The sequence below is a fragment of the Bos grunniens genome, chromosome 1 (genome assembly GCF_055505025.1).
Source record: "Bos grunniens cultivar Pamir isolate PY7600 chromosome 1, Bosgru_T2T1.0, whole genome shotgun sequence".
Lineage (NCBI taxonomy): Eukaryota > Metazoa > Chordata > Mammalia > Artiodactyla > Bovidae > Bos > Bos grunniens.
The window spans coordinates 92,705,144-92,730,302 of NC_141165.1; the positions used below are offsets into that span (position 1 = coordinate 92,705,144).

The 25,159-nt window shown below is 48.6% G+C and overlaps 1 protein-coding gene and 1 long non-coding RNA gene across 4 annotated transcripts in view; one reads left to right on the forward strand and one right to left on the reverse strand.

The window, feature by feature from the left end:
• Positions 1–713: 713 nt before the first annotated feature.
• The window catches only part of NR1I2 (nuclear receptor subfamily 1 group I member 2), a 34,261-nt gene continuing 9,815 nt past the window's right edge, over positions 714–25,159 (reverse strand). The window contains exons 2-9 of the mRNA XM_086404360.1: positions 11,715–11,933; positions 8,962–9,095; positions 7,589–7,776; positions 6,432–6,706; positions 3,599–3,741; positions 3,281–3,397; positions 2,828–2,933; positions 714–1,693 (exon numbers count right to left, since the gene is read on the reverse strand). Of these exons, the coding sequence (XP_086260486.1) occupies positions 1,549–1,693; positions 2,828–2,933; positions 3,281–3,397; positions 3,599–3,741; positions 6,432–6,706; positions 7,589–7,776; positions 8,962–9,095; positions 11,715–11,869 (1,263 nt within the window). The 5' untranslated portion in view covers positions 11,870–11,933 and the 3' untranslated portion in view covers positions 714–1,548. The remainder of the gene's footprint in view (positions 1,694–2,827; positions 2,934–3,280; positions 3,398–3,598; positions 3,742–6,431; positions 6,707–7,588; positions 7,777–8,961; positions 9,096–11,714; positions 11,934–25,159) is intronic.
• LOC147379926 (uncharacterized) lies at positions 3,520–8,510 on the forward strand. 3 transcript variants are annotated; one of them, XR_015164960.1, is made up of 4 exons: positions 3,520–3,642; positions 4,172–4,212; positions 5,013–5,224; positions 6,640–8,510. It is a non-coding gene; the product is annotated as an uncharacterized LOC147379926 (long non-coding RNA). The 3 variants fall into 3 exon arrangements; XR_015164972.1 differs by having other exon boundaries at positions 5,013–5,144; positions 7,329–8,510; XR_015164966.1 differs by having other exon boundaries at positions 7,329–8,172.

Here is a 25,159-nt window from a genome sequence, read left to right on the forward strand (position 1 = left end):
GAATATGTTTATATTTCTAAATGAGTATAATTAGACACAATTACTGGGGGCAAAATCTGCAATGTGTTTGGAAAGAACTCCTTTTCCCCCAGATTCTTTTCTAAAATGTAGTGTGTTCTACGTCCCCTTGATGCAGAAGAGGCTGGGGAATCTGGAGGGGTGACAGAGAATATGTTTGTTTGCTTTGATGTATAGTCTCAATGACTTAAGTTCTCCAAGTGTGACCTTCTTGAAAAATGGTAAAAGTGAATATCTGTTCCTTAAAATTCAGTTAACTTGTAGCTTCATTTGCATAAAAATATTAGTCATTTTAAATTACTACACTTTGAATGATATGTAAAGTTTTTATGTGGAATAATTATTTTTATGAACAAGCCAAGTTAAATAATGCATTTTTTATGTTCTCACACCAAAAGTCTTCAGATGTGTAAGGGCAATAGCAAAATATGTATTATAAAAATAGAAATATGTACAAATCTATTTCTCTTTCACCATCCCCACATTTCTTTTTCCCCCAGAAAGGAAGGCCAAAAAAGTTTAAATCTCTAACCAAAAGTTAATTATTTAAGTCCTCTTGCCTTGATTTGACATTAACCATAGGATCATAGGTGATAAGCCTGGTTCTTAGGTATGGGATGCCCGTAATTTGTGAAAAATGCAGAAACATTTTTATTCAAAATGGTTATAAAGGAAAGGCTGTCATACTCTTCAGCTTTGAAAACGGATGTGTAAACAGGAACGCATTTATTAACTGCCGTCCATATAGCCCCACCATGGAGTCCTCCATGTTCCAGTCTCAGGAGGAACCAGCCCCAGTTCGGTTGTGAAGCTGACCTGCATCAAGTCACATACCCCCATGAAGGCCAGGATCCATGTCTGAGTCAGCGTGTACTCCCCACAGCAGGTAGCTTATTGTCAGTGTGTAATGATGTGTTTCCATGAATGGAGACAGAATGAGGGAAGAATACACAGAAGAGGTTATGACAAGCTTGTGACCCTCGGTGCAGGCCTTCTGGCCTCTCTCTAAAGGACTCCCTCAACTCTAATGCACCTGCATTAGCACACACAGGCCTGGAACTCACAGAGCAACTTGGGACTGGAGGTTGTGGGTTGGGAATGGCTGGCAAGTGGGAAAGGAGGGGTAGCAGATGAAGCAGTGAAAAAAACCAAGCAGCTAATAAACTTGGGTGTGGGCACAGACCCTCAGATGCCCCAGCCCCAGGTGTCCTATCCCCTCTCCCACCATGACACTAGATGCCCAGACCCAGGGCCTCTTCTAAGGGGAGAGGGGTGCCTTACCTCTCTAAGGGCCTGACCTAGGGCCTGACCTCTCTAGGGCCTGACCTCTCCATGTAAGGCACTTGGGCTTGGCTCTCCACAGACCTAGCTGGGTGCTGAGGAATGCTAGCCCGCCATCATCACGGCTGTCTCTGTGAGACCCCTGGGGAGGCAGGACCTGTTGGGCACTGTCAGCGTCCATCTGTCCAGCCCCAGGAACGGTGGCTTCGGCTCCGAGGGCCCCGGCTCTGGCTTCCCTGAGGCAGCCAGTCAGCCATTTGTGGTGCTGAAGAGCTCCTGCATGAGTGGGGTGGCGAAGGGGTGAACGTCGTGGATGCGCAGTAGCTGCTGGGTGTGCTCGGCGCTGAGGCTGCGGAGCTCGGTGAGTATGGCCATGATCTTCAGGAACAAGAACCTGCCGGCCAGTCAGAGGAACAGTTGGCGGAACAGCCCGCCCTGCCCCCACCCACCAAAGCTGGAGCCCCTCTGAAACTGCACACGTTTGAGGGTTTTCATCTCAGGACCTCTTAGGTAAGCCAAGAGACAAGGCTCGGCTGAATTCCTTAAGCTTCCACGGCAGTCTGTGGACAAGGGGGCAGAGCAGCCTGGCACCCTTGAGGTGTGGACCACTCTCCCCACCCACATCTCCTCCTCTGGGCTTCAGTCTCCGCACACAGGGACATCGTGGGGAAACCAGGCATTCCAGACACAGCATGAACAGGTCAGTTTGGGGGGATCATCACTGCCATAGCTAATGAATGAGCGTCAGGACCAAGGGGAGAAGCTGTGGAGGCAGGGGCTGCAGGCAGCAATCCCTCCCTGGATCTAGCCTGGGATCCAGTGTCTGAGACACACCTCATGCCTCAGGTTCCCCACGATGCCTCCTGGCTCCATACAGGGGAGGACTGAGCAAAGCAAGACACCCAGCATCCCGTGAAGCCAAGCTCAAAAGCCAGCTGCAGCAGGCCAAGTAAGGACCCGAAGTTTTACATTCGCACAAGCACACCCAGCACTGGCCTTCCCTGGTCATGGCCCAGGCTTGGCACCAGGTCACAAGGGCTGCTGGTGCCCAGTGAATGGGGTGGGAGCTCCTGCCTGGCCAAGCCCTAAACAAGCAGCCCTCCTCCCTTAGGTGACCAGGACCAAGGAGTTTCCTCCCCTGTTACATGGAGTTTGTCCTGGGAGGTGGTTAGGCAGTTAGTGCTCCAGGGTGTGGGCTGTAGACTTGGCCAGCAAGGACCTACCTCCAACCCCACCTGTCTGGCTGCGGGCCCCGGGGTCAGACACCCTGAGCCTCCAGTCCCTGGCAGGATATGGTAGCACTGGCTGCATGGGGCTGTTTTCAGGATTAAATATGACGTGCATGTAAACTGCTTGGCACCAGGGCTGGCTCTTCTCAACAAATAGTTCTAGTTGACTGGGCAGGAGACCTCAATGAAGGCCACAAAACAGCGGCCCAAAGCCCTGGTAATCAGAGGCTGCCTCAGGACAAGCAGGGCCCTGGGGGCAGGGCTCATACCCCCTCACACCCTCCCTGCTTGCTGCTCACCTGTGGGCGGGCTGGGGCCGGTTGAACTCGATGTAGGCCTTCAGGGTCATGGCGAACTGTTCCTGTAGCTGGTCTACCACGAGGCGCTGCACCACACCTGGGCGGTCTGGTGGGGAGGGGAAGGCCACGGGGGCCAAGACAGGCTTGGTCCATCCCAGAGGGGACAAATGGCTAGCCAACCACCTTCCAGAACCAAGTATTCCCAGGCAAGGAGGTGAGGGGGTTGACCAGAGGGCTTTGCATCACCCCTCTAAGCCTGGGAGCAAACAGCTGTAGTCCCCATCCTGGCTGAGCAGTGAGTGGAGGGCAGGGCCATCAGTCGGGAACCTTCCCTGGGGAAAGCAAAGGAAGGAATGCTGCCCCCGCCCTTGGCTGAAGCTGATGGGGTGTGAGCAAGCCTGGGGAAACAAGCGAGGGCAAGGGGAAGCCAGGCAAGGCAGGTGCAGCTCTCACCTGGAGAGAACAGGGAGATGGCCTGCATAAGCACATACTCCTCCTTATGCAGCTGCAGCTTCTTCAGCATATAGTGGAATTTCAGCACAGGCTCCAGGAGAAGCTGCTGGAAGCCACCTGTGGGTGGGTGCAGGCTGGAGGGTCCACTTCTCAGGAAGCTGACCCAGGACCCAGATCTCCCTCACCAAGGCCCCCTTTCCCATGGCCCGATCTTCTGCACTGCGATCCTAGGACCCGCCAATCCTGGCATGGCTCCTCTCCTCCCTCCATGGATGTTTTCCCACCCTCTGCCAGGACAGACAGGAATCTCTCAGGCACCTGCAGGGTCTTCCACGCAGTAGGACAGCCGACCGCACTCCCAGGTCCTGGTCTCTGCATTGAACACCGTGTTGAATCTCAGCTGGCACAACTCAAAGGCGGCCCCCTTCAGCAGGGAGATCTGGTCCTCTATGGGCAGGTCCCTGGCAGCAAGGATAAGGAGGGGATGCTGGCTTCCATGGAAGCTGCCGCAGGCCGGCACCCACTCCTGTAATTCTGAATCAGGGTGGGGGTGGCAAAGAGAGGACGTGGGATGGGCTCCTGCCCCTGAGCACAATTGCAGTAGCCTTCGAATTGCCTCCACTCTCTCCCGCTCACAATCCAGCCAGCAGATTCCTCCTCACTGCCATCTTCCTCTGGGCCCCTGCCATCTTCAGGGACTCTCCACTGCTGATGTGGCTGGGTGTCCGGGCCCCTTACAGCCCAGCCCCATCTCCTCCAGCTCCCTGCACAGCCTGGGCTCCTGGTCCCCAGCCTCATACTTTCTGCCTAGGTTTCCCCATTTGGAATGATTACGCCTTTGAAGTGAAATGTTGTTAGTCGCTCAGTCATGTCTCTTTTGCAACCCCATAGACTGTAGCCCGCCAGGCTCCTCTGTTGATGGAATTCTGCAGGTAAGAATACTGGAGTGGGTAGTCATTCCCTTCTCCAGGGGATCCTCCCCATCCGGGGATCAAACACAGGTCTCCTGCACTGTAGGCAGATTCTTTACTTCTGAGCACCAGGGAAGCCCTTTAGCTTCACTTAAGTAAATCCTGCTAGTCCTTCAGGCCAAGCAGTCCCTATGCCTCCTAGAGGTCTTTCCAGAGTGCAGTCCTTCTGCAGGTGCCTCCTGCGTGAGTGCCATGCAGCAGGGCAGTCTGCTTCCTGCTGTCTGTTTTGAATTAGCCATGTCTACTGTTTCTCTCCAGGCAGGCTGAGTGCCCTGAAGCCCACCCCCAGCACTGAGCACAGGCCCAGCCACAGTGGCTGCTTCTAGGCCCTGTGTTAGACTGACACAGTGACTTCCCCGCCTGAGTGCTGTGCTGTGCTTAGTCGCTCAGTCATGTCTGATTCTTTGCGACCCCATGGACTGTAGCCCACCAGGCCCCTCTGTCCATGGGGATTCTCCAGGCAAGAACACTGGAGTGGGTTTCCATGCCCTCCTCCAGGGGATCTTCCCAACCCAGGGATCAAACTCGCATTGCAAGTAGATTCTTTACCGTCTGAGCCACCAGGGAAGCCCTCCCTACCTGAAAGGGCCCCCCCACTCCCCACTAACGGAGGCATTCTACCTAAAAGCCCAGGAGGGAGTTCTTGAGGAGGACCTGTGCCTGGCTTTGGTCTCCTCAGGAGTTTAGCCTCTTCTTTTAGATCTGCAATGTTGAGCCACAACTGTCACAAAGTTTCTCTTTTCCTTCTGTGTCCCCCCCAGTGCCCCGCCCAGGACCTGGCAGGGGGCCAGCTCTGACGGCTGTATGCTTCCAAAGCTAGCCTCTCTGATTAACTGAGATCCTGTGCACCTGCCTTAACCTTGGTGAACCTGTTTTCTATCTGTGGAATGAAGGTGAGAGTAACACCTGCCTCCTAGGGTGGTTGTGCTCAAAGCTGATCGTCACAAGAAATGAGTGCCCTCCCACCCTGGTGGTAAGTCCTGGGTCATCGGACGGTCAAGGGGAATATGCTGGGTCCATGGGTGAAAGTGGGTCCCTCTCCCTGCTCCCTTGACCTACTTTGCCACAATCTGAACCCCACTCCAGCCTGTGACCACCCTCATTCCAGTAAATAAGTCCTGCATGTCACCCACAGGGGAACCCATGGGCTCCTGGAAAAGAACCTGCCCTCTGCCAGCGTATGGAGTCAGGGCTCCTTGTGTGATTCACTTCCACCTGCCCAGGCCCAGCCTGGTGGGCCTGACCCCAGGGAAGACATGCCCGATGCCGCCTCACACTGTGACAGGCTCCCTATTGTGGGGCTGTGGTTGCCACCACACTAGTAGGGCCCAGAGTTCCCCAGTCACCCCAGTTGCCTGGTGGTTGTTGCCTACATGCCTAGTTTGGGGAGTCCCAGCCCACTGGCCTCCTTCTCTAGCAGTGGACTGCTGGCAACACAGCATCTGCTCCTAGCCTTCTTCTTCTGTGGGCCTCCTTGCTTTGCCTTCCAACTCTTCCACTGCTCTTGAACTATCAACTTGTGACTCCCACCCCTTAGCAGGAAAATGGAGAAGGGGCATCACTCTCTGAACATCCACATGTGTGTGCTGAATGCTCTTCCAGAGGTTTTCTTATTTCACTTAACAGCCCTGCAAGGCAGGCATCATTAGCCCCAGTCTAGCAGATGAGGCCAGAGAAGGCAATGGCACCCCACTCCAGTACTCTTGCCTGGAAAATCCCATGGATGGAGGAGCCTGGTGGGCTGCAGTCCATGGGTCGCTAAGAGTCGAACACGACTGAGTGACTTCACTTTCACTTTTCACTTTCATGCATTGGAGAAGGAAATTGCAACCCACTCCAGTGTTCTTGCCTGGAGAATCCCAGGGATGGGGGAGCCTGGTGGGCTGCTGTCTATGGGGTCACACAGAGTCAGACATGACTGAAGTGACTTAGCAGCAGCAACAGCAGCAGATGAGGCAGCTGAGCCACAGGTTAAATGGCAGGCTGCAGTCACAAAGCTAATGAGCCACACAGAGAGGGCTCCACTCCCCCACATGGCCAGGTGCCCTGGGGGCAGAGGTAAAGGGATGTCTTTTGGCACCAGTGTCCTCCAAATTCAGAGAAATCCATCCCAGACCCTCTGAACCTGCTGGCCACGTCCTGCTCCTTTCCACACCGTCCACCCAGCCCCTGTGTCCTACCTGAAATAGGAGATGACCTTGGCAAAGTTGATGATGCCTTTGAACATGTAGGTGGACACGTCAGCGATGTGGGGCAACAGGGAAAAGATCTCTTTCCCGCCATTGTCAGCTGGGGGCTTGTAGTTCCAGACGCTCCCATCTTCCCCCCGCAGCTGCAAGGAGAGCTTCATTGAACACAGATCTTCCCTAATCTTCCTCCACTTGGCAGCTTCTTCCCTGGACTGAATCTGCAGAGGCTCTGGAATCTGGCGGCCACTACTGAGCACATCTGGCAGCTGGGGCATGAGCAGAAGTGGGAGAGAAGAGAGGAGAGACAGAATACATATTCTCCCAAACAGGAATTTTCCCTGTTCCCAGACAGGCGCACACAGCCACAGCTGCTCCCTGAGAGGATGCACAGTGGCAGGCGTGTACAGCCCCCACCCCACCCACCCCCCTAGCCCCCACACAGAGCGCTGGTTTCTTCTCTCTTTTGTGGGTCTCTGACTTCACGGTCCCTCACATTCCTGCCTGGTTAGAGATGGGTTCGCTTCCTGCTTTGGTGGAAGGTGAGGGGGCCTCCATCGAGGGGTGTGTCCCAAGTGTCCCTGAACTTGCACTCAAGAAACTCATTAAAGGATCTGAGAGCTGGAGATGGAAAGAACAGACTTTGGGGCCTGCTGGCTACCAGTTCTGTGAGCTGGATGGGTCATGAGATACCTGTGAGCACAGGTGAAAGAGGGCACTGGGATCAGACAATGCTACCATTGCTGAGGTCACTGAAGTTTCCTGGATCAGTAAAACCAGTTCACAAATGTCATATCCCCTCTGCGTCCTCATAAAGCCCTGAATGCCAGCAACCCTGGTGCAACTCAGCTGTCCATAACTCCATTGCTGACTCAGACTCCATTTCTACAGGCTGTAGAAGGAGAGAGCAGAGTGTCTCAGACCTGAGCATGAGTTAGAATCACCTGAGGGGTCTGGTTATAGGACAGACTGCTGGGCCCTGCCCTCAAAGGTTCTGTCAGGGGTGAACTGCGGATCTGCATTTCTAACAAGTTCCCAGGTGGTGCTGCTGCTCCTGAAAGTCCAAGGACCACTCTTCGAGAATCCCTGGGAATGAGATTGGGGTTCTGAGGAGCAAGCACAGGAGCTGAGCCATCTCAAAAGCCTCATACCCGGAAATTCTTGAAATGAACGAAGGTGCTATCAAAGGTGTTCATCTGAGCAGTCGTCAGCTCCCTGATCATCATTTGCTGCTCTTCAGTCAGACCCTTGGCTCCAAGGGGCCGAGTTTCAATCCGTTCTCTCTTCTTCCTCCTGATCAAGGCCCGTCTCTGCTCCACAGCTGCATCGGACATGATCACTGCAAGGACAGCCAGGAGCAGACTCAGGCGGCAGCAGGGGATGGGGACAGACTGGTGACAAGAATCCTGCCCTTTTCCAGGCTCTCAAAGACTCTGGGCTCCTCTGGAGAAACACTTGGGGGGAAGGACGGGTGTGCTGCCTGTGACCGTGGGGTTCAAGACAACTCTGTGGAACAGTGGTTATTGCTCCGGCTTCTGGATCTTAAGGCACCAGGCTTCAGTGACGGCTTTGCCACTTTGTAGTGATGACCTTGATGGGCTTCTTCACCTCTCTTTCCTTCGTGGTAAGCTGGAGTGACAGTGCTCACCTCACACTGCTCTTAGCATGAGACACTGCATGGGAAGCGCCTAATATGACTGCTGCTATGTAATAGTTGTTTCATAAGTGCACCTGATTATTTGTTTCCGGTGTATCATATACCACTAAGACTCCCTAGAGTCCCCCACGATCTCTGGGTCTCGGAGAGCTGGGCTGCTGCTTAGCAAGAGGTATCGTCTCCAGCCACGTCCTATGTAGCCTGGGGCTTTAGGTCATCCATGGATTTCTGGAGCCCACTTGTGTGTGCAGAGCAAAGCTCTGAGGGAGGGGGTCCTGCTGGGGAGGGGACAACAGGCAGAGCTGGTCTGCAGGAAAGGCTCTCTGCCAATGCCCAGGGAACCTGGCCCCTCAAAGGCTTCCCAAGGTCTTGTGTCCCTCTGTGACTGATGGAGCGAAATACACCTTGGAAACTTCCAGCCTTCCCCCATGCTTTTTAATCTCAGAGCCCCTGGGAGCACAATTATACCAGAGCTGGACAGGGGAATTAAGAACCCTCTGTCACTGGCTGCACACAGTTCCTCAAGGATGCTAGGTCTGGGCCACTGGTAGAAGGTGCAGGTCAAGCACACCATGAGTCTCCAGCTTCTCGTTCCCAATTCAGCTCCCCTAATTCGGCTAAAACAATTATGAAGGGCACAAAGCGAATCACACAAGCGCAACTGAGGGGAGAGTGGAGTATGACCCTGGCCAGAGAGAATCAGGCCTCTGAGAACAGAGAATGGCGATAACACCCCACTTCTCCAGTCCCTCCAGGATAGGCCGGGGACCTCAGGTTGATGTCTGCCCCTGTGTGCACGCACACACGGATGCTCTTGTGCACACCATGGCTCACGTGCCCATGCCCGCTCGCGCAGCCTTTGCTCACTCTCTTTCCTCATGCCGCTCTCCAGGCACTTGCGAAGCCGGCAGGCCTGGCATTGACGCCGGGTCTTCTGGGTGATCTCACAGGTGCCCTTCCGGAAGGGGCACCGGGGCCGGGCATTGCGCTTCATGGCCCTCCTGCAAGAGGACAGAGAGCAGAAGATAGGCCGCATTGTATACCCTGGCTTCCTGTCCGCCCCTGACATGGACACTGGTCACACCCTCTATGGGCTCTGCTTTTGCCTCTGAGTTGGGTGGGGTTCATAGGAAAGGTACAGACCAGGGCTCTTCAGGCTTCTGTGGGTGCCCAGAGGCCTCCGAGCCTGCTGGAGGAGGGGAGCCAGGTACTAGACTGTCCTCAGCATCCACATGGGAAGTGGACGCTGCTCAGGGCCTGCACCGGAGCTGCTTCGTGGGATGCTTCAGCACCCTGAGGCCCGTACCCTCTCCCCTTCTTCTTCCTAACACCCAGGAACCCCAGGAGAACTGGGCCAAGTCTCTGTGGAGGTGGCTTCTTCCTGGATTTCTCCTTGGAAGAGGGGACTGGCGGAAATCTGGCCCCGGGAGTGTAAGAAACATAAGCCTCCTGCCTTCCCCAGTCCCCATTCTAGATTGGGAGGCCAGAGGACCGAGTACACTATGGGAAACTTTCTACCTCACTGTAAAAAAGCTTCCCCTTGCTGACTGCCGCAGGGGAACAGAGAGGCTCAGAGCCCCAAAATAGTGGAGTGTATGGGCGCTGCATCCACGTGTCCCCAGACAGCTGCGCCAGATGGGAAACAAGGTGGTAAATTCCTTCTTGAGACCCCAGCACACACTCTCCCCCACAGCCCAGCCATCCTGCACTTCACCAGAAGACCCAGTCAGTGGGGCCCTAACTTTATCCCCCTGTCCCGAATTTTCACAGCTGAATAGATGGAAACAAATTCTCCTTTGGATCTGGCCTCTGGCTCTGGTCCAGCAGTGTGGAAACAAAGAATGGACAGGTGTGGCTACTGATTGGGCCCTGGGGGCTGATCCAGAAGACCTGAGACCAGGAGCCAGACGGCCAGGGGGTGTATTTCTCAGGCCCCATCCCCTCCCCTGCTGGGTAAGAGACCCCTGGGTGACTGAGGGAAGGAGCCCACGTTTATCAGCCATTCTGTGGATTGGATGCAGGGCTACAGATTGTGCAGAGCTTTGCAAACTTAGCTCTTAGAACCCTACAAAATTCATTTGGTCATCTGCCTGTCACAGATGAGGAAATGGAGTCTGTGAGAAGATAGAGCGCTCGCTGTCCTTGAGGTAGAGGACAGGCTGAAGTTTGAATTCAGGTCTGCCTGATACCAGGATCCAAGCTCTGACCCCTACAGCGAGCCGCAGGGAGAATCCAGGTCTGGCTCAGGCACGCTTCCTCCTCCGTGCGGCCTCATTGGTGGATTCCCAGCTCAGGGATCTGTCTGGGACTCTTTGCTAGTGAAAAGTTGGCTGGGGCCCTGGTCTAGGTGATGTGAATTGAAGGGTCTTCTGGGAAAGATTTCTTTGCTCTTAGAGGACAAGAGGGGCCTTTCTATTCCTCAGCTGAGCCCTGTGGCTCCCGGCCTGAACCCCTGGCACTTTGCTGTCCTCAGTGGAGCAGGCAGAGTAGCCACTCTCTGATGGCAGAAGAGGAAGAAGGACTGACTGCTGGGCTCACCAACCCCTTGAAGGCCTCAGACTTCTCGATGTGAGAGGTGACATGTTCTCCTTGTTGTTCAGCACCGTGAGTGGAGAGTTGTTGCTTGTAGCTGTGCACAGGCTGACAGCGCCCCACACGGATGTTCATTTCTCCCTAGAGCATGAGGGGTTCCTGAGCTGACCTCAAACTTGACCACATTGGCTCCTAAACCAGGGTTTCTTCACTCTGGTCGGGAGTGGGGGTGGGGGTGGGTGGGTCCTGGGCTGCTGCAGTGCATTACTGGGCTCCTCCTGGCCTGGACACCCCACTGTGGGTTCTCCCCTGCACCCAGCTGTCTGGCGGCCCAGCTTTGTTGGGACTGCAAGCTGGACCTTGGTGCAGGGGTCCATTTCCATTTAAATGTCCAGCCATCAGGAGGAACGCTGCAGAGGTCAAGTCAGCTGGCTGTCCTCAGAATGCACGAGGGGCCCAAGTGTGCCCCTGCTTGGGAGCTGCCCTCACACACCTGGCCCTCCCTTCTTTCCTGGTTGGCTTCTCTTCCTCTTGGTCTGAGCCTGCACTGAGCGGTGTCATTGTTCTTTCTTCAGCTGAACAACGTGACCTTTCTGTTTGGGCATGTCTTGCTATGAACTGGGACTTTTTAGTCCCTAATATTTTGGATCTCTGTTTCTAGGTGAGCTGGTGTGTCATATTCTTCGCTTATTTTATGCCATTCTTTACTTAACACCACTCCTTAAGAGTGATTTGAACTCTTGAATTTTGTGGATTTTCAAATTCTTTCTCCTCTTTTACTGACTCGTTTGCTGTATTTGCTATTTTATTCAAGAGCACACGGAGAAACAAAGGGAGATCTTAATGGAAAGGGGCCTTTCCTGAGTAGAGTGGGAGAATAGAAAATGATGATTTCCTCTCAGATGCTAATGATTCTCCTGAGACTAATTCGGAGGCCTTTGGATGGGCCACCAGCCCACTCTCCGAACCTGGGCCTCTGAAGCTGAGGTCCTGAGATGGTGCCCAGGGAGCTAGTGGCAGAGCCCCAGTTAGATGGGACCCATTTTATCAGAGGTAGCAGGTGGGTGAAAGTTGACAGATAACTCTACCTGAAAAAGCCCTTGCATCCTTCACATGTCATGACATTGAAGTGATAACCAGTGGCCTTGTCCCCACACACACGGCAAATCTGGGGACCCTCTTCTTCCTCGTCCACGCCAACGATGGGATTTGTAGATGCAGAGTCAGCTTCTCCACGGTGCATGAGGTCAGCATGGTTCCACTCTTCTTCACGGCCCACCTCCAGCTTTGCTTCTGAGCCTCTTGGACTAGAAGTGAGAACACCGCAGGGAATGAGAACCCTGGACAGGGGTGTGCTGAAGCCGCAGTGTGCATCACTCATGTGAGTTTTGTAGACACAAGACCTGACGTTCCATAGAAGAAATGGGGAAGGAGGACTAGAGTTAGACAGAAAGATGTTACTGTGATATTTGTGTTCAATAATAGGGCCCTGGAGTAAAGCACATGGACGAAGAACACGGAGAGAGAAAAGTTAGAGGAAGAAATGAGAAGGAAAGAGAAAGGAGGCTCTGGGTTGGACCAAAGAATGAATACTTGGATAGTCTCAGATTAGGAGGCCATGAGCTGGTCACAGACCTGAACGCGGGGCAGTCCATGGGACAGAACACTTGCTCTGGAACTGAGGAGATCCAAAGAGCTGGCCCCTTGGGTACATTGTGGCCCAAATTCCCAGAGAGAACTGGAAAGGCTGAGCAGAAAACCTGTTTTCAATTGAGTAAATAAGCAGATGAGGAGAGAGAGAGGAGCCAGGCTCATGACGCAGAGAGAGAATACCCAGGTCCCAGTCAAGCTGAGGGGTAAATGAGTAAAGAACTCGAACCCATTCATAAAGCTGTACTCTAGATGTCCTCCCCAATTTTCACCTGGAGGGTATAACTTTAATTCTACCTGGGAGTAGGCATAGAGGAGGGTGGGCAGACACTGGAAACTGTCCTATCCACTGTTCTTCCCCAAAGACTCTCTAGGCCACCACACAACATTTCAACACACAAATTTCTGTTTTTAACAGTGTAACAGATGACAGCTGACCATTTCACATATAAGAATGAATTAGAAATGAATCTGTTCCATGACCCTGACCCTTCAGAAAACTGCAAATAAAATAGACTGACTGGAAACTTGAACTGACCAGGTATGTGGAAATTTTTTCTGATTTTTTGAATTATAATTCTGACCTCATACAGGCTTGCAGGAAAAAATGTATATACTTTGCATGTCCAGAAAATCCACAAAGAATTTCATTGTAGGTTGTTAGTGCTCCTAGACATCCACAGAAGCAGAATTAATCCTCCCCACCCCTCACCCCACCCTGTAGAGGAACTCACCTTCCACCTAGACACAAGAATCACACAAGTAATTTTCAAGGAATATGAGCAAAAACTCATAATCATGAATAAAAAGCTAACATGGCACTATGAGCAGGAGACAGGGAAAACACTTACAGCAGGATTAGACCTGCAAAGATGCCTGAATTATCAAGCAAAGAATGTTTAAATAAATAGTAGAAGAGGCTGACAATCAAAGAAAGAGAAAAAGCCTGTGAAACAACTGACCAATCAGATTTGTAAAATGAATAAAAATTGACCATAAAATCTGAACAAACAGCTATAAAAACCAATTATAAAAATGCTTGGGAGTTAAAAAGAAAAGCAAAACACAACTAAAATATGCAAAAGCATGTAAGTCAGAAGATGGATGATCACAATGAAAGTTTTTTAAGGTTCAATATTGTTGAGGGAGGAGAAAGATAATAAATCAGATTTTAATTAGTAAAGTGTGCCGGTTAAGATTTCTGAAGCTTTTTAGTCACTCGATCATGTCCAACTCTTTGCAACTCCATAGACTGTAGCCCACCAGGCTCCTCTGTCCGTGGAATTCTCCAAGCAAGAATGCTGGAGCAGGTAGCCATTCTTTTCTCCAGGGGATCTTCCCAACCCAGGGAATGAACCTGCATCTCCTGCATAAGATTTCTAGGCAACCTCTAAAAGTCTGGAAATAGAATGCACAGCTTAAAAGCTCGTAGAAAGGGAAAAAATGGAGGAATAAAGAAAAGTTCAACCATAGAGAGAAGAGAAACTGAAATAGCATGATGGAAAGAGCAAATATATTGATAATTAAATGTAAATGCTGTTGATTCTTGAACAGCACAAGTTTGAATTGGCTGGTCCACTTGTATGGAGATTTTTTTCAGTAAATGTATCGGAAAAATTTTTGGAGATGTGTGGCAATTTGAAAAACTCTTAAGATGAACCACATAGCTTAGAAATATTGAAAAAATTAAAGGTATCTCCTGAATGCATAAAACATACGTAGATATTAGTCTTCCTTACATAGGCATAAGATGAGAGGTATTTAATATAAAATCAGTAATGTGTTAGTTTTCTCACTGTTTTATAACTTTGTTTACATTCCCATACAATATGCCTCTCTTGTAATTGAAACAATTGTGTATCCTGTCATCATAGGTACTTTTTTTAATGTCACAGTGTTTTCAATAATGTGTTTGCCACAAAAACCAAATGATGATTCATTTAGTGTATAGTCCAGGCTCTGTGAAACAACCCTTTCACTTGCATTAGACAACCATAAAGCAGTTGTATTGCTGTTTCTTTCTTATCAATGCATGAATCATTATACCTATAAATAAATATGAATTTCTTTTTCACATTATCTTTTCATTTTTAATCTACTGTTAGTAATATGTATAACATCTATATCATAATGATGTAGGTACTGATCAATAATTCATCTTGTAAGCAGATGATGGAAACTTACAGTATCCATACAATACAGTGCTATAAATTTATTTTCTCTTATGATTTTATTAATAACATTTTCTTTTCTTTAGTCTACATTATTGTGAGATACTTTATTGTAAGACTAATACATATAACATACAAAACATGTGTTGATCAACTGTTGTTATTGGTAAATCTTCTGGTCAACAGCAGACTCAGTAATGCAGTTGTTGGGGAGTCAAAAGTTATAAACGGATTTTTGACTGTGCACATCAGTGCCCCTAGCCCCCGTGTTTTTCAGGGGGTTTAATGTATATTAAACATTCTCATTAAAAGAGACAAATGGTTTCAACAGATACCTGGGGCTACCTAAGGTTCAGGATTAGTGCTAGGGAATTAGGGATGGTGATGGATATTAACTGCACTGACTGTGGTGATAATTTCACAATATGTACAAGTACAGAATTATTACATTCTACATCTGAAACTAGTGTAAACTTATGTCAGTTATACCTCGATAAACACATAAACATCCATAATTTTTTAAAGGGATGAGGCAGAAAGATACTAAAATCATTACTAAGAATTATTAAAACTCAGTGTTCTAGGTCCTTTGCAAAAGATAACTCTAGGTCCTTTGCAAAAGATTTATTCATCATAACAGTTATCACAACAGCAAACATGTGTTGAGCATCTTGCACACACCAGATACTCTGTTATGTTGGTCTTTTTTCAGATTCTCCAGAAGCTGAAAGTCACTCTTTTGGCAGAACTCCAGGGTCTGCTATGAAACACTCTAACTGCTCCACAGATGCAAAAATGTTCCCAAATCAAAGAGCTTTACAGGAAGGGAAAATTTTATAAGTAAGATATTGGAGGAGGTTTTCAGCGTCATTCAGGAGCCATTAGGCATAGCAGAACTTGGGGCTGCGGAGACAGTGGCAGGTATTCTGCACATAAATCAGCAACTTTGGAGTAGGAGACAGGTGGCAGTCCCTCGGCCACTGGTGTAAGTGCCCTTCCTAAGAAGGGGTGTGACAATTATGACACAATGCATGTGCCACAACAGAAGCTCAGTAGAGGCACATCAGGGGGATGAAAGAACTGTTTCCAAAAGGACAGAAGAGAGAGATACACTTAATCTGTGTCTGATCAATGCATTCCCCAACTCCCTAATGAGGTGACGTTAGAATTAACACCAGGATCTCCCTCCATAGAACTTTTGGTGTAACTTTTGCTTTGTTTGGCCCAAGTTAAATAAGCAGATCTAGTACATTCTGTAGTTCATTCTCTCATATTGTTATAAAGCCCCGTTTAGGGCACCTGTAACAGGTGTTTTCTCCAAAGACGGTCCCCAATAAAACACACCTCTCACTTTCATACCCTGGTATAGTCCCTCTCAGGATGAACCAGGGATGGTCTGTGACTTGCTTAAACCAATAAGAATAGTGGAAGTGACACAGTGCCAGTTCTGGGCCTAAGTCATAGGAAGGTCTGGCTGTTTCTGCTTTTGCCCTTTGGAGAGCCTTAACCACCACGTGAGAAAGTTTGTCTACCCTGAAGCCATGCACTGAGTCCACATGAAGGGGATGACCATCTGGGATGGCCCGGATGACGGAGGCCCATTGCCCCGCCTGCGAGCTGTCCCCATCCCTCCTGCCAGCTGTCCCCATCAGGCTCTGGGCATGTGAGTGAGCAGTCTCAGATGTCCCAGCCCAGCTTAGCATCCACCTGTGTCATGTAGAGTGGAAGAACTCCCAGCAGAGCCCCGCCAAACCACAGCAGCACGACAGAAAGTAGAATGGTGGTTGGTTTAATTGGTAAATTTGGGGGAGGTTTGTCATTTGGCAAGAGATTGTGGAAGCAGGTCGCCTGCAGCTTTGTTAGATGGAGGTCTGAACTGCGGTGAACAGGGTGCCAGCTGACACCCCCAACTTGTTCCTGTTCCACTCTCACATCAGTCCTCCTTATAGAATGACACTGCGTGGACAGGAAAATGACAGCGGCTAGGTGACGGCATGTGCCAGCCACATCGCTCTTTCATGTGAGTTTAATAAGACCAGTTATCTATGCAGCCTCCATCCAGTCTAGCTGTATTTACTCTGAGGTTCGCATCTGCTCCTTGCTGCCTGTGAACGTGTGAACTCTAGCAGAGGATTGAAATGATCAACTCTTGTATTCCCTGAAAGTAAAACATTCCTTTAGTGAGGTCTTTGCAAAAATAATTAATTGTAAAATGCAGTATTTAGGCTGAATATACCAAAGAAGGGATAAATTAAATTCTCGGCAAGGAAAAGCCATCAATAACTGATTGAATAAATTAATAAATTATACATGACTAGGGCTTGCTGCCCTGGGTGCACACATCCTCACCCACTCTTAGCATGAGTGATGAGTTGACATTGCTTAGCTAGAAGGAGGTGGAGCCAGAATTTGAACTCAGGTCAGCCTGACTCCAGAGCCTGTGTTCTTAAATCAGCATCCTGCTGCATCCTTCTCAAGGTGTGTGTCTGAACAGGTGAGCCATTTGTTAAACCCACTTTCTGTGCAGACTTGTTCCTAGGCAGGTCCTCCATGTCATGGAATCCCTTTGAGGTAGCTCTCTGTTCTTGGGCAAAAGGCGATTCCCTGAGATGCTCAGGTCTTGCCACCTCAAAGCTGATTAGAAAGGGACCAAAAACTTTGCTGCCGCTCCAACCACATCCAGAGGCTTCTGGTCCCGCACCCTCTGGAGAGCTGCGGGTCCTCCCTCTCGCGGTCAGAGGAGCCTGTGTCCACCCACTGTCTCTTGACCAGTTCCAGGGAAGCTCCATCTGTATCCCAGATCCTTCTCTTTCTAAGCAGAGGTTCATGTGAGCAGATGGCCATACCACTAAAAGCACCTGCATTTTTTCCGGGGTTGAGGTGGACTCATTGGTTCTCAGCCTTTGTATTAATATTTTTGTCACTGTATACATTAGAGCCTTTTCCTTTTTTTCTCAGCCGCCAGGGTCTTAATTAAGCCCTTAGAAAAACCAGCTTCAGGGAGGGATCTTTGGAGAGCTTTGGTGTGGTCTGCACATTCAGGCTGGTTCCCCAGTGTGCTGCCTAGGAAATTGTTGAGATTGCTGAAGGCTCAGTCCTCTGTGCGTGGAGCATGGCCTGACCAGGCTGACATAAAGAATACAGTTGCTTCATTTGCTGAGGTCTGCAGGTCACTGTTAAATTAGGAAGAAGGGAATGACATACATGGGTGTACACACGGGGATGACTGAGTGTAAGCAAATAGGACCCAGCTGTCCCACCATCTGAAGGTCAGAGGACTTTGGATTTTGCTCCCTGGGGCACAAGATGTGGCAGGTACTGTCCCTCTCTCATTGTCAAGATGGCCTAGCCCCTGCCACTGACCTTTGACTCACTTTCTCTACTCAGCTCACTTCTCTGGTGCTCAGGAGCCCCATAAATAAAATGGAAAAGGTCTACATGGCCTTTGGCAAGAAGGAAAAGGAACAGGAGACCGTGCTGTTCTGGGCATGTTACCAGCTGACCTGTGTCTATCCACAGGCTGATCCAGCAGGGAGAGAATGAAGGAGGATCTGTGGAGACGCATGTCACTCAGAAGCCAGCCCAGAGGGACCCCCAGAGTGGAGAGCAGGCTATTCAGGGAGACAGATTTGAACTTGGGGAGAAAGGTAGGAGAGTGGTGTGTCCAGAGACCAGGGGATAAAGGGGGACATTCTAAAGAACACATGACTTGTTTCTGCTGTAGAAGGAGCCAGGATCCCTGGAGTGGGGAACGAGGGGAGCAGCACAGGGCTTGCAGGTGACAGGGGAGCAAGGAGAGGACAGCAGAAGCAGCCTGGAGGATGGGAACTGGGTGGAATCCAGGGTGAACTGGGACCAACAGAGAAGGACGATGGGTTACAGGAGGCTCACAAAGGGAGCCTGGTGCTGTGAGAGCACCCGGAAATTTCAGGTTCTGAAATTAGCTGATTGAGACTCTGCTTCAGGACCTGGGATTTCCTGATCCTCTGGGTTAAGCTGTGAGATGCAGCACCCCCCAGCTCCAATGTTAAAACGATCTGAGATGGCCAGTGATACAGGATAGGTGGCTGATCATGACTCCAGATTAGAAGACATTAGAGAAAACCATGACATGAGTGCTCCTCAGCCGCAGAAGGAACGTGTGAAAGGGAAGGACCAGAAGCTGCTGGAAGGCTTTGCCTGGGGCTGAGGAGGAAGGTGGGAAGCCATTACCTAGTGACTCTGGAGTCACATGGAGACGATGTGAGCGGTGCTGTGGCTATATTTGGGCCAGAAGGCCAGAAATAAGGTATTGATGTGGCCCTTGGTCATCTTGATGAGCAAGAAAGATGCCCAGTAGGAGGTCCAGGGTTTTGACGTTTAGCAGAGATGTACAAGAAGGAGGAATCCTAACTAGAGCGGGAGAGGAGCCCTCGTCAGGGTGTTGGAATGTGCTTGAGAGACACAAAGATAATCACCGAGGAAGTGAGAATGGGGAGCTGTGATTTGGAAAGAGTCGAGAGTGGAGTGAAAGAAACTGAAGCCAGAGCAAGGGTCCCGGCCGTGAGCATGTCTCCAGTGGAGGAGTGGAGGCAGATTAGGAGATGAAGAGGGCAGATGAATGACAGTGGAAGAGAACCCGCCAGTAATGGGTGCGTTTCATAAGGGAGCTCGAGAAAGGCATAGGGGCCACTGGTTCATGCTGAGCCCCAAAAAGAACCCCAGAGAGAAAATCACACCAACTGCAGAGTTTTAGCCATAACAAGGGAGAAATAGCTAACTCTGAACCCAGGAGAATCCTAACATTTGTCAAGCAGGAGATTTATGCTGTTCCCAGGGTAGCAGTTCAGAGGCCCGTGAGTCCCTCTGTGCCTGGCCCGCCCTCTCCTCACCCCCAGACCCTATCTGTCATTCTGGGCAACCCTTAAGGCAGCGGTTCCCAACCTTTCCAGGGTTTGTTTTCGTGGAAGACAGTTTTTCCAAGGACCAGGGGTGGGGGGTGAGGTGGAGGGGATGGTTTCAGGGTGATTTGAGTGCATCACATTCATTGTGCACTTGGTTTCTATTATTACTGTATCAGCTCCACCGCAGAGCATCAGGTATTAGATCCTGGAGGCTGGGGACCCCTGTCTTGGGGAGTGTCCACATGCTGCATCTGCTTCGGGAGGTGACTCTCCAGGGCACAGATGGAAAGCGGGTCACTCTGAGACACTGGTCAGCCCCAGTTGGCACTCCCTGGCCTTCCTGCTGGCCCGTGAGCCCACGGGTCACCCACCCTGGCCAGCTGCAGACTCTCTCCAGCTGGCCATGGGAGAGATTTCATCAAGTTTTAACTTAAGTCAGGTGAGTAGAGGTGCCATGAATCAGCTTATGTGGGGTCTGAGGCTTATACAATTGTGGGAATTTTCTTTATAAAACAGAATGCATTCAATTTTTCACCATTAAGGATAATGTTTGCTGTGGGTTTGTCATATATAGCTTTTATTATGTTGAGGTATGTTCCTTCTATTCCTGCTTTCTGGAGAGTTTTTATAATAAATGGATGTTGAATTTTGTCCAAGGCTTTCTCTGCATCTATTGAGATAATCGTATGGTTTTTATTTTTCAATTTGTTAATGTGGTGTATTACATTGATAGATTTGCAGATATTGAAAAATCCTTGCATTCCTGGGATAAAGCCCACTTGGTCATGGTATATGATCTTTTTAATGTGTTGTTGGATTCTGATTGCTAGAATTTTGTTAAGGATTTTTGCATCTATGTTCATCAGTGATATTGGCCTGTAGTTTTCTTTTTTTGTGGCATCTTTGTCAGGTTTAAGGGTGCCCACTTTCACCATTACTATTCAACATAGTTTTGGAAGTTTTGGCCACAGCAATCAGAGCAGAAAAAGAAATAAAAGGAATCCAAATTGGAAAAGAAGAAGTAAAACTCTCACTGTTTGCAGATGTCATGATCCTCTACATAGAAAACCCTAAAGACTTCACCAGAAAATTACTAGAACTAATCAATGAATATAGTAAAGTTGCAGGGTATAAAATCAACATACAGAAATCCCTTGCATTCCTATACACTAATAATGAGAAAATAGAAAGAGAAATTAAGGAAACAATTCCATTCACCATTGCAACAAAAAGAATAAAATATAAAGAAACTAAAGACCTATATATAGAAAACTATAAAACACTGGTGAAAGAAATCAAAGAGGACACTAATAGATGGAGAAATATACCATGTTCATGGATTGGAAGAATCAATATAGTGAAAATGACTATACTACCCAAAGCAATTTATAGATTCAATGCAATCCCTATCAAGCTACCAACAGTATTCTTCACAGAGCTAGAACAAATAATTTCACAACTTGTATGGAAATACAAAAAACCTCGAATAGCCAAAGCTATCTTGAGAAAGAAGAATGGAACTGGAGGAATCAACCTGCCTGACTTCAGGCTCTACTACAAAGCCACAGTCATCAAGACAGTATGGTACTGGCACAAAGACAGAAATATAGATCAATGGAACAAAATAGAAAGCCCAGAGATAAATCCACACACATAAGGACACCTTATCTTTGACAAAGGAGGCAAGAATATACAATGGATTAAAGACAATCTCTTTAACAAGTGGTGCTGGGAAAACTGGTCAACCACTTGTAAAAGAATGAAACTAGAACACTTTCTAACACCATACACAAAAATAAACTCAAAATGGATTAAAGATCTAAACGTAAGACCAGAAACTATAAAACTCCTAGAGGAGAACATAGGCAAAACACTCTCTGACATACATCACAGCAGGATCCTCTATGACCCACCTCCCAGAATATTGGAAGTAAAAGCAAAAATAAACAAATGGGACCTAATTAAACTTAAAAGCTTCTGCACAACAAAGGAAACTACAAGCAAGGTGAAAAGACAGCCTTCAGAATGGGAGAAAATAATAGCAAATGAAGCAACAAACAACTAATCTCAAAAATATACAAGCAACTCCTGCAGCTCAATTTCAGAAAAATAAATGACCCAATCAAAAAATGGGCCAAAGAACTAAACAGACATTTTTCCAAAGAAGACATACAGATGGCTAACAAACACATGAAAAGATGCTCAACATCACTCATTATCAGAGAAATGCAAATCAAAACCACTATGAGGTACCATTTCACACCAGTCAGAATGGCTGCGATCCAAAAGTCTACAAGCAATAAATGCTGGAGAGGGTGTGGAGAAAAGGGAACCCTCTTACACTGTTGGTGGGAATGCAGACTAGTACAGCCACTATGGAGAACAGTGTGGAGATTCCTTAAAAAACTGGAAATAGAACTGCCTTATGATCCAGCAATCCCACTGCTGGGCATACACACTGAGGAAACCAGAAGGGAAAGAGACACGTGTACCCCAATGTTCATTGCAGCACTGTTTGTAATAGCCAGAACATGGAAGCAACCTAGATGTCCATCAGCAGATGAATGGATAAGAAAGCTGTGGTACATATACACAATGGAGTATTACTCAGCCATTAAAAAGAATACATTTGAATCAGTTCTAATGAGGTTGAAGAAACTGGAACCTATTATACAGAGTGAAGTAAGTAAGCCAGAAAGAAAAACACCAATATAGTATACTAACGCATATATATGGAATTTAGAAAGATGGTAACAATAACCCTGTATGCTGCTGCTGCTAAGTTGCTTCAGTCATGTCCGACTCTGTGCAACCCCATAGACAGCAGTCCACCACGCTCTGTCGTCCCTGGGATTCTCCAGGCAAGAACACTGGAGTGGGTTGCCATTTCCTTCTCCAATGCATGAAAGTGAAAAGTGAAAGTGAAGTCACTCAGTCGCGTCCGACTCATAGCAACCCCATGGAGGAGCCTACCAGGCTCCTCCATCCATGGGATTTTCTAGGCAAGAGTACTGGAGTGGCTTGCCATTGCCTACGAGACAGCAAAAGAGATACTGATGTATAGAACAGTCTTTTGGACTCTGTGGGAGAGGGAGAGGGTGGGATGATTTGGGAGAATGGCATTGAAATATGTATAATATCATATATGAAACGAGTCGCCAGTCCAGGTTCTATGCACGATACTGGATGCTTGGGGCTGGTGCACTAGGATGACCCAGAGGTATGGTATGGGGAGGGAGGAGGGAGGAGGGTTCAGGATGGGGAACACATGTATACCTGTGGCGGATTCATTTTGATATATGGCAAAACCAATACAATATTGTAAAGTTAAATAAAATTAAATTAAAAAAAAACATAATGCAGAGTTGCAGATGTGTAGTTAGGTATCAAGAAAATATGTATTTGTGAGAAAGAATGAGAAGAGAAATCACAATAAATTACAAATATTAAAAAGGATAGTAGCAAACATCATGAAATCTGGAAAGACAGCGTAACATTTTAATTAATTGTCTGACACTCCTTTATGGTATCTTTGATTGTCTCCTTGTGGGATACCCTAACCCAAAGACATCTGTGTCCTGATCCCTGGAACACGTAAATATGCTTCCTTCCATGGCACAAGGGTCTCTGCGGCTGTGATTGAGGGTACAGCCCTTGAGATGGGGAATTACCCAGGTGGGCTCTGTCTAATCACCTGAGTCCTCAAAAGATTTTTTTGGGTTTATTCAAAGAAAGAGATGTGATGATGGAAAAGAGGTCAGTGCTGCCAGCTTTGAAGATGGAAGAAGAGACCAAGAGTGTGTGTGGCATCTAGAAAAGACAAGGGAGACCCTCCTGAAGGGAACAGTCTGGCGACACCTTGATTTTAGCTCAGTGGCACTGATTTTGGACTTAGAACATCCAGAACTGTAAGAACAATGATTTTGTAATGTCATTTTAAATGTAAAGAGTAGAAAGATCATTCCTCTAGCACTGGTGATCAAAATTTGCTTTTTATTATGATAATAGAGAAAAGTTTCATCTTCACAACTAAGTCAAGGATTGTTGTCAAGAAAACCTCTGTCAAGATGTTTTTCATGGAAGTTTTATATTTGGAGGGATTCTCCATCAGTTAAGCTCTGCCTTCACCCATTTCAGACCTCTGTCCCCTCCTTTAGCCTGTGCTGGACGCCACGGGGCGCGGTGATGTGGCAACAGGCAGGCCTGTCGGGACGGTGGGCGAGCCGGCGGAGGGGCTTCCTGGAGCGGCATCCAGGCTGGGCAGCTAGCAGCACCCGGCTCTGCATCCACAACTGCAGCCACGTGCCCATGCTGCATGTGTTCCCAGACCATTGCCCTTAGCCTGCCCTGGACATGCCCAGGGCCATTCCATCCCCACTCAACTTCAGGGAAAGTGTGACGGTGAGTAGAAATCACCCAAAACAACTGTGACTAACGTCTTACTTTTGAAAATGTTACAAAAGCATATGATGTGAGGAAGAGTACATGTGAATGAGGGCCCAGAAACCTAAGCCTCATTAGCTAAAATCCACCTCTGCTCTGGTTCTGTTGTACCTATAAAACTACATGTGTATATGTATTATATATATATATAAAACCTGTAAAACTACACATATATATGTATAAAACACACACACATACATATACACCCTATAAAACTAAGCCACATAGCCTGTTGCAGTCTCCAGGGGAGCTTATACCTCAGACCAATGAAGCCTTGACTGCCCAGTCTCCTCTTCCATTTTGATGCTGTTGTCAGGCCTGAACACCTTGACAAAAGTATCAAAACAAGGCGTCTCAGAGAGGCCCCTTCTGTGGATCAGGCATCAGAGAGGGAGGGACTGCCTGGCCTGCTTTCCTGCTACACATTAACCCTTCTTCTTGCTTGAGTGGCACGCTTCCTTCTGGCAGGCTTCGTAGGTGGTGCTAGTGATAGAGAACCTGAGACGCAGGTTCAATCCCTGAGTCAGGAAGATTCCCTGTAGGACGGCATGGTGACTCATTCCAGTATTCTTGCCTGGAGAATCCCACGGAGAGAGGAGCCTGGCGGGCTACAGTCCATGGGGTCGCAAAGAATTGGACACGACTAAAGTGACTTAACATGCACACTTTCTTCTAGCAATTTTGAGGTGGGAGGAGTGGGCTTCCACCGGAGAAGAATGGGTTGGCAGCAAGTGGGAGTTACAGTGAGATCTGGGATTTTGAAATGCATAAGATCAAAGAAAGCTTTTGTTAGAAAAAAGTGCTACTCCTCACATTAGAAAAAGACAGGACGTGTCAGATAAAATGCCAGTGTTTGTGACACAGTTACATGAAGGCTTAAACGGTGTTACGTTCGCATGTTCAAAGCCTCCCATCTCTGTCCTTGTGAAAGAGACTCATAAACTCGCCAGTCTGAGCCTGCTGGAGGAGGATGAGGCTAGGTAGGCCTGTCCCACCCACACTGCCCTCACAGGGGCTGCTGGTTGGACCAGGTCCAGGTGCTTGCCAGCAGTCCATCAGCTTCCTGGGCCTGTGGGGGATGGTGTAATTGCTCTCTCCAGTGCACTGGATCTATTGACCTGTTCAGATCCTTTCCAGGTGAATCTGAATGTCAGAAACACAGATGAGGCCAAGTTAAAGGGCCTGATGTATGGGCTGTTGCCTAGGGGGCCACCAGATTCCAAGAATACTAGAATGTTGTTGGAATAGATCAGTAATGAGGTAAGCCATAAATTGTTTTCTTTCCTACCAAGGTAGTCCTCACCCTGAGGTGCAGATTTAAAACATATATTAAGTTAACCTTAAAGATGAATTCCAACAGACATTAGGTGCAGATAAATATTGATT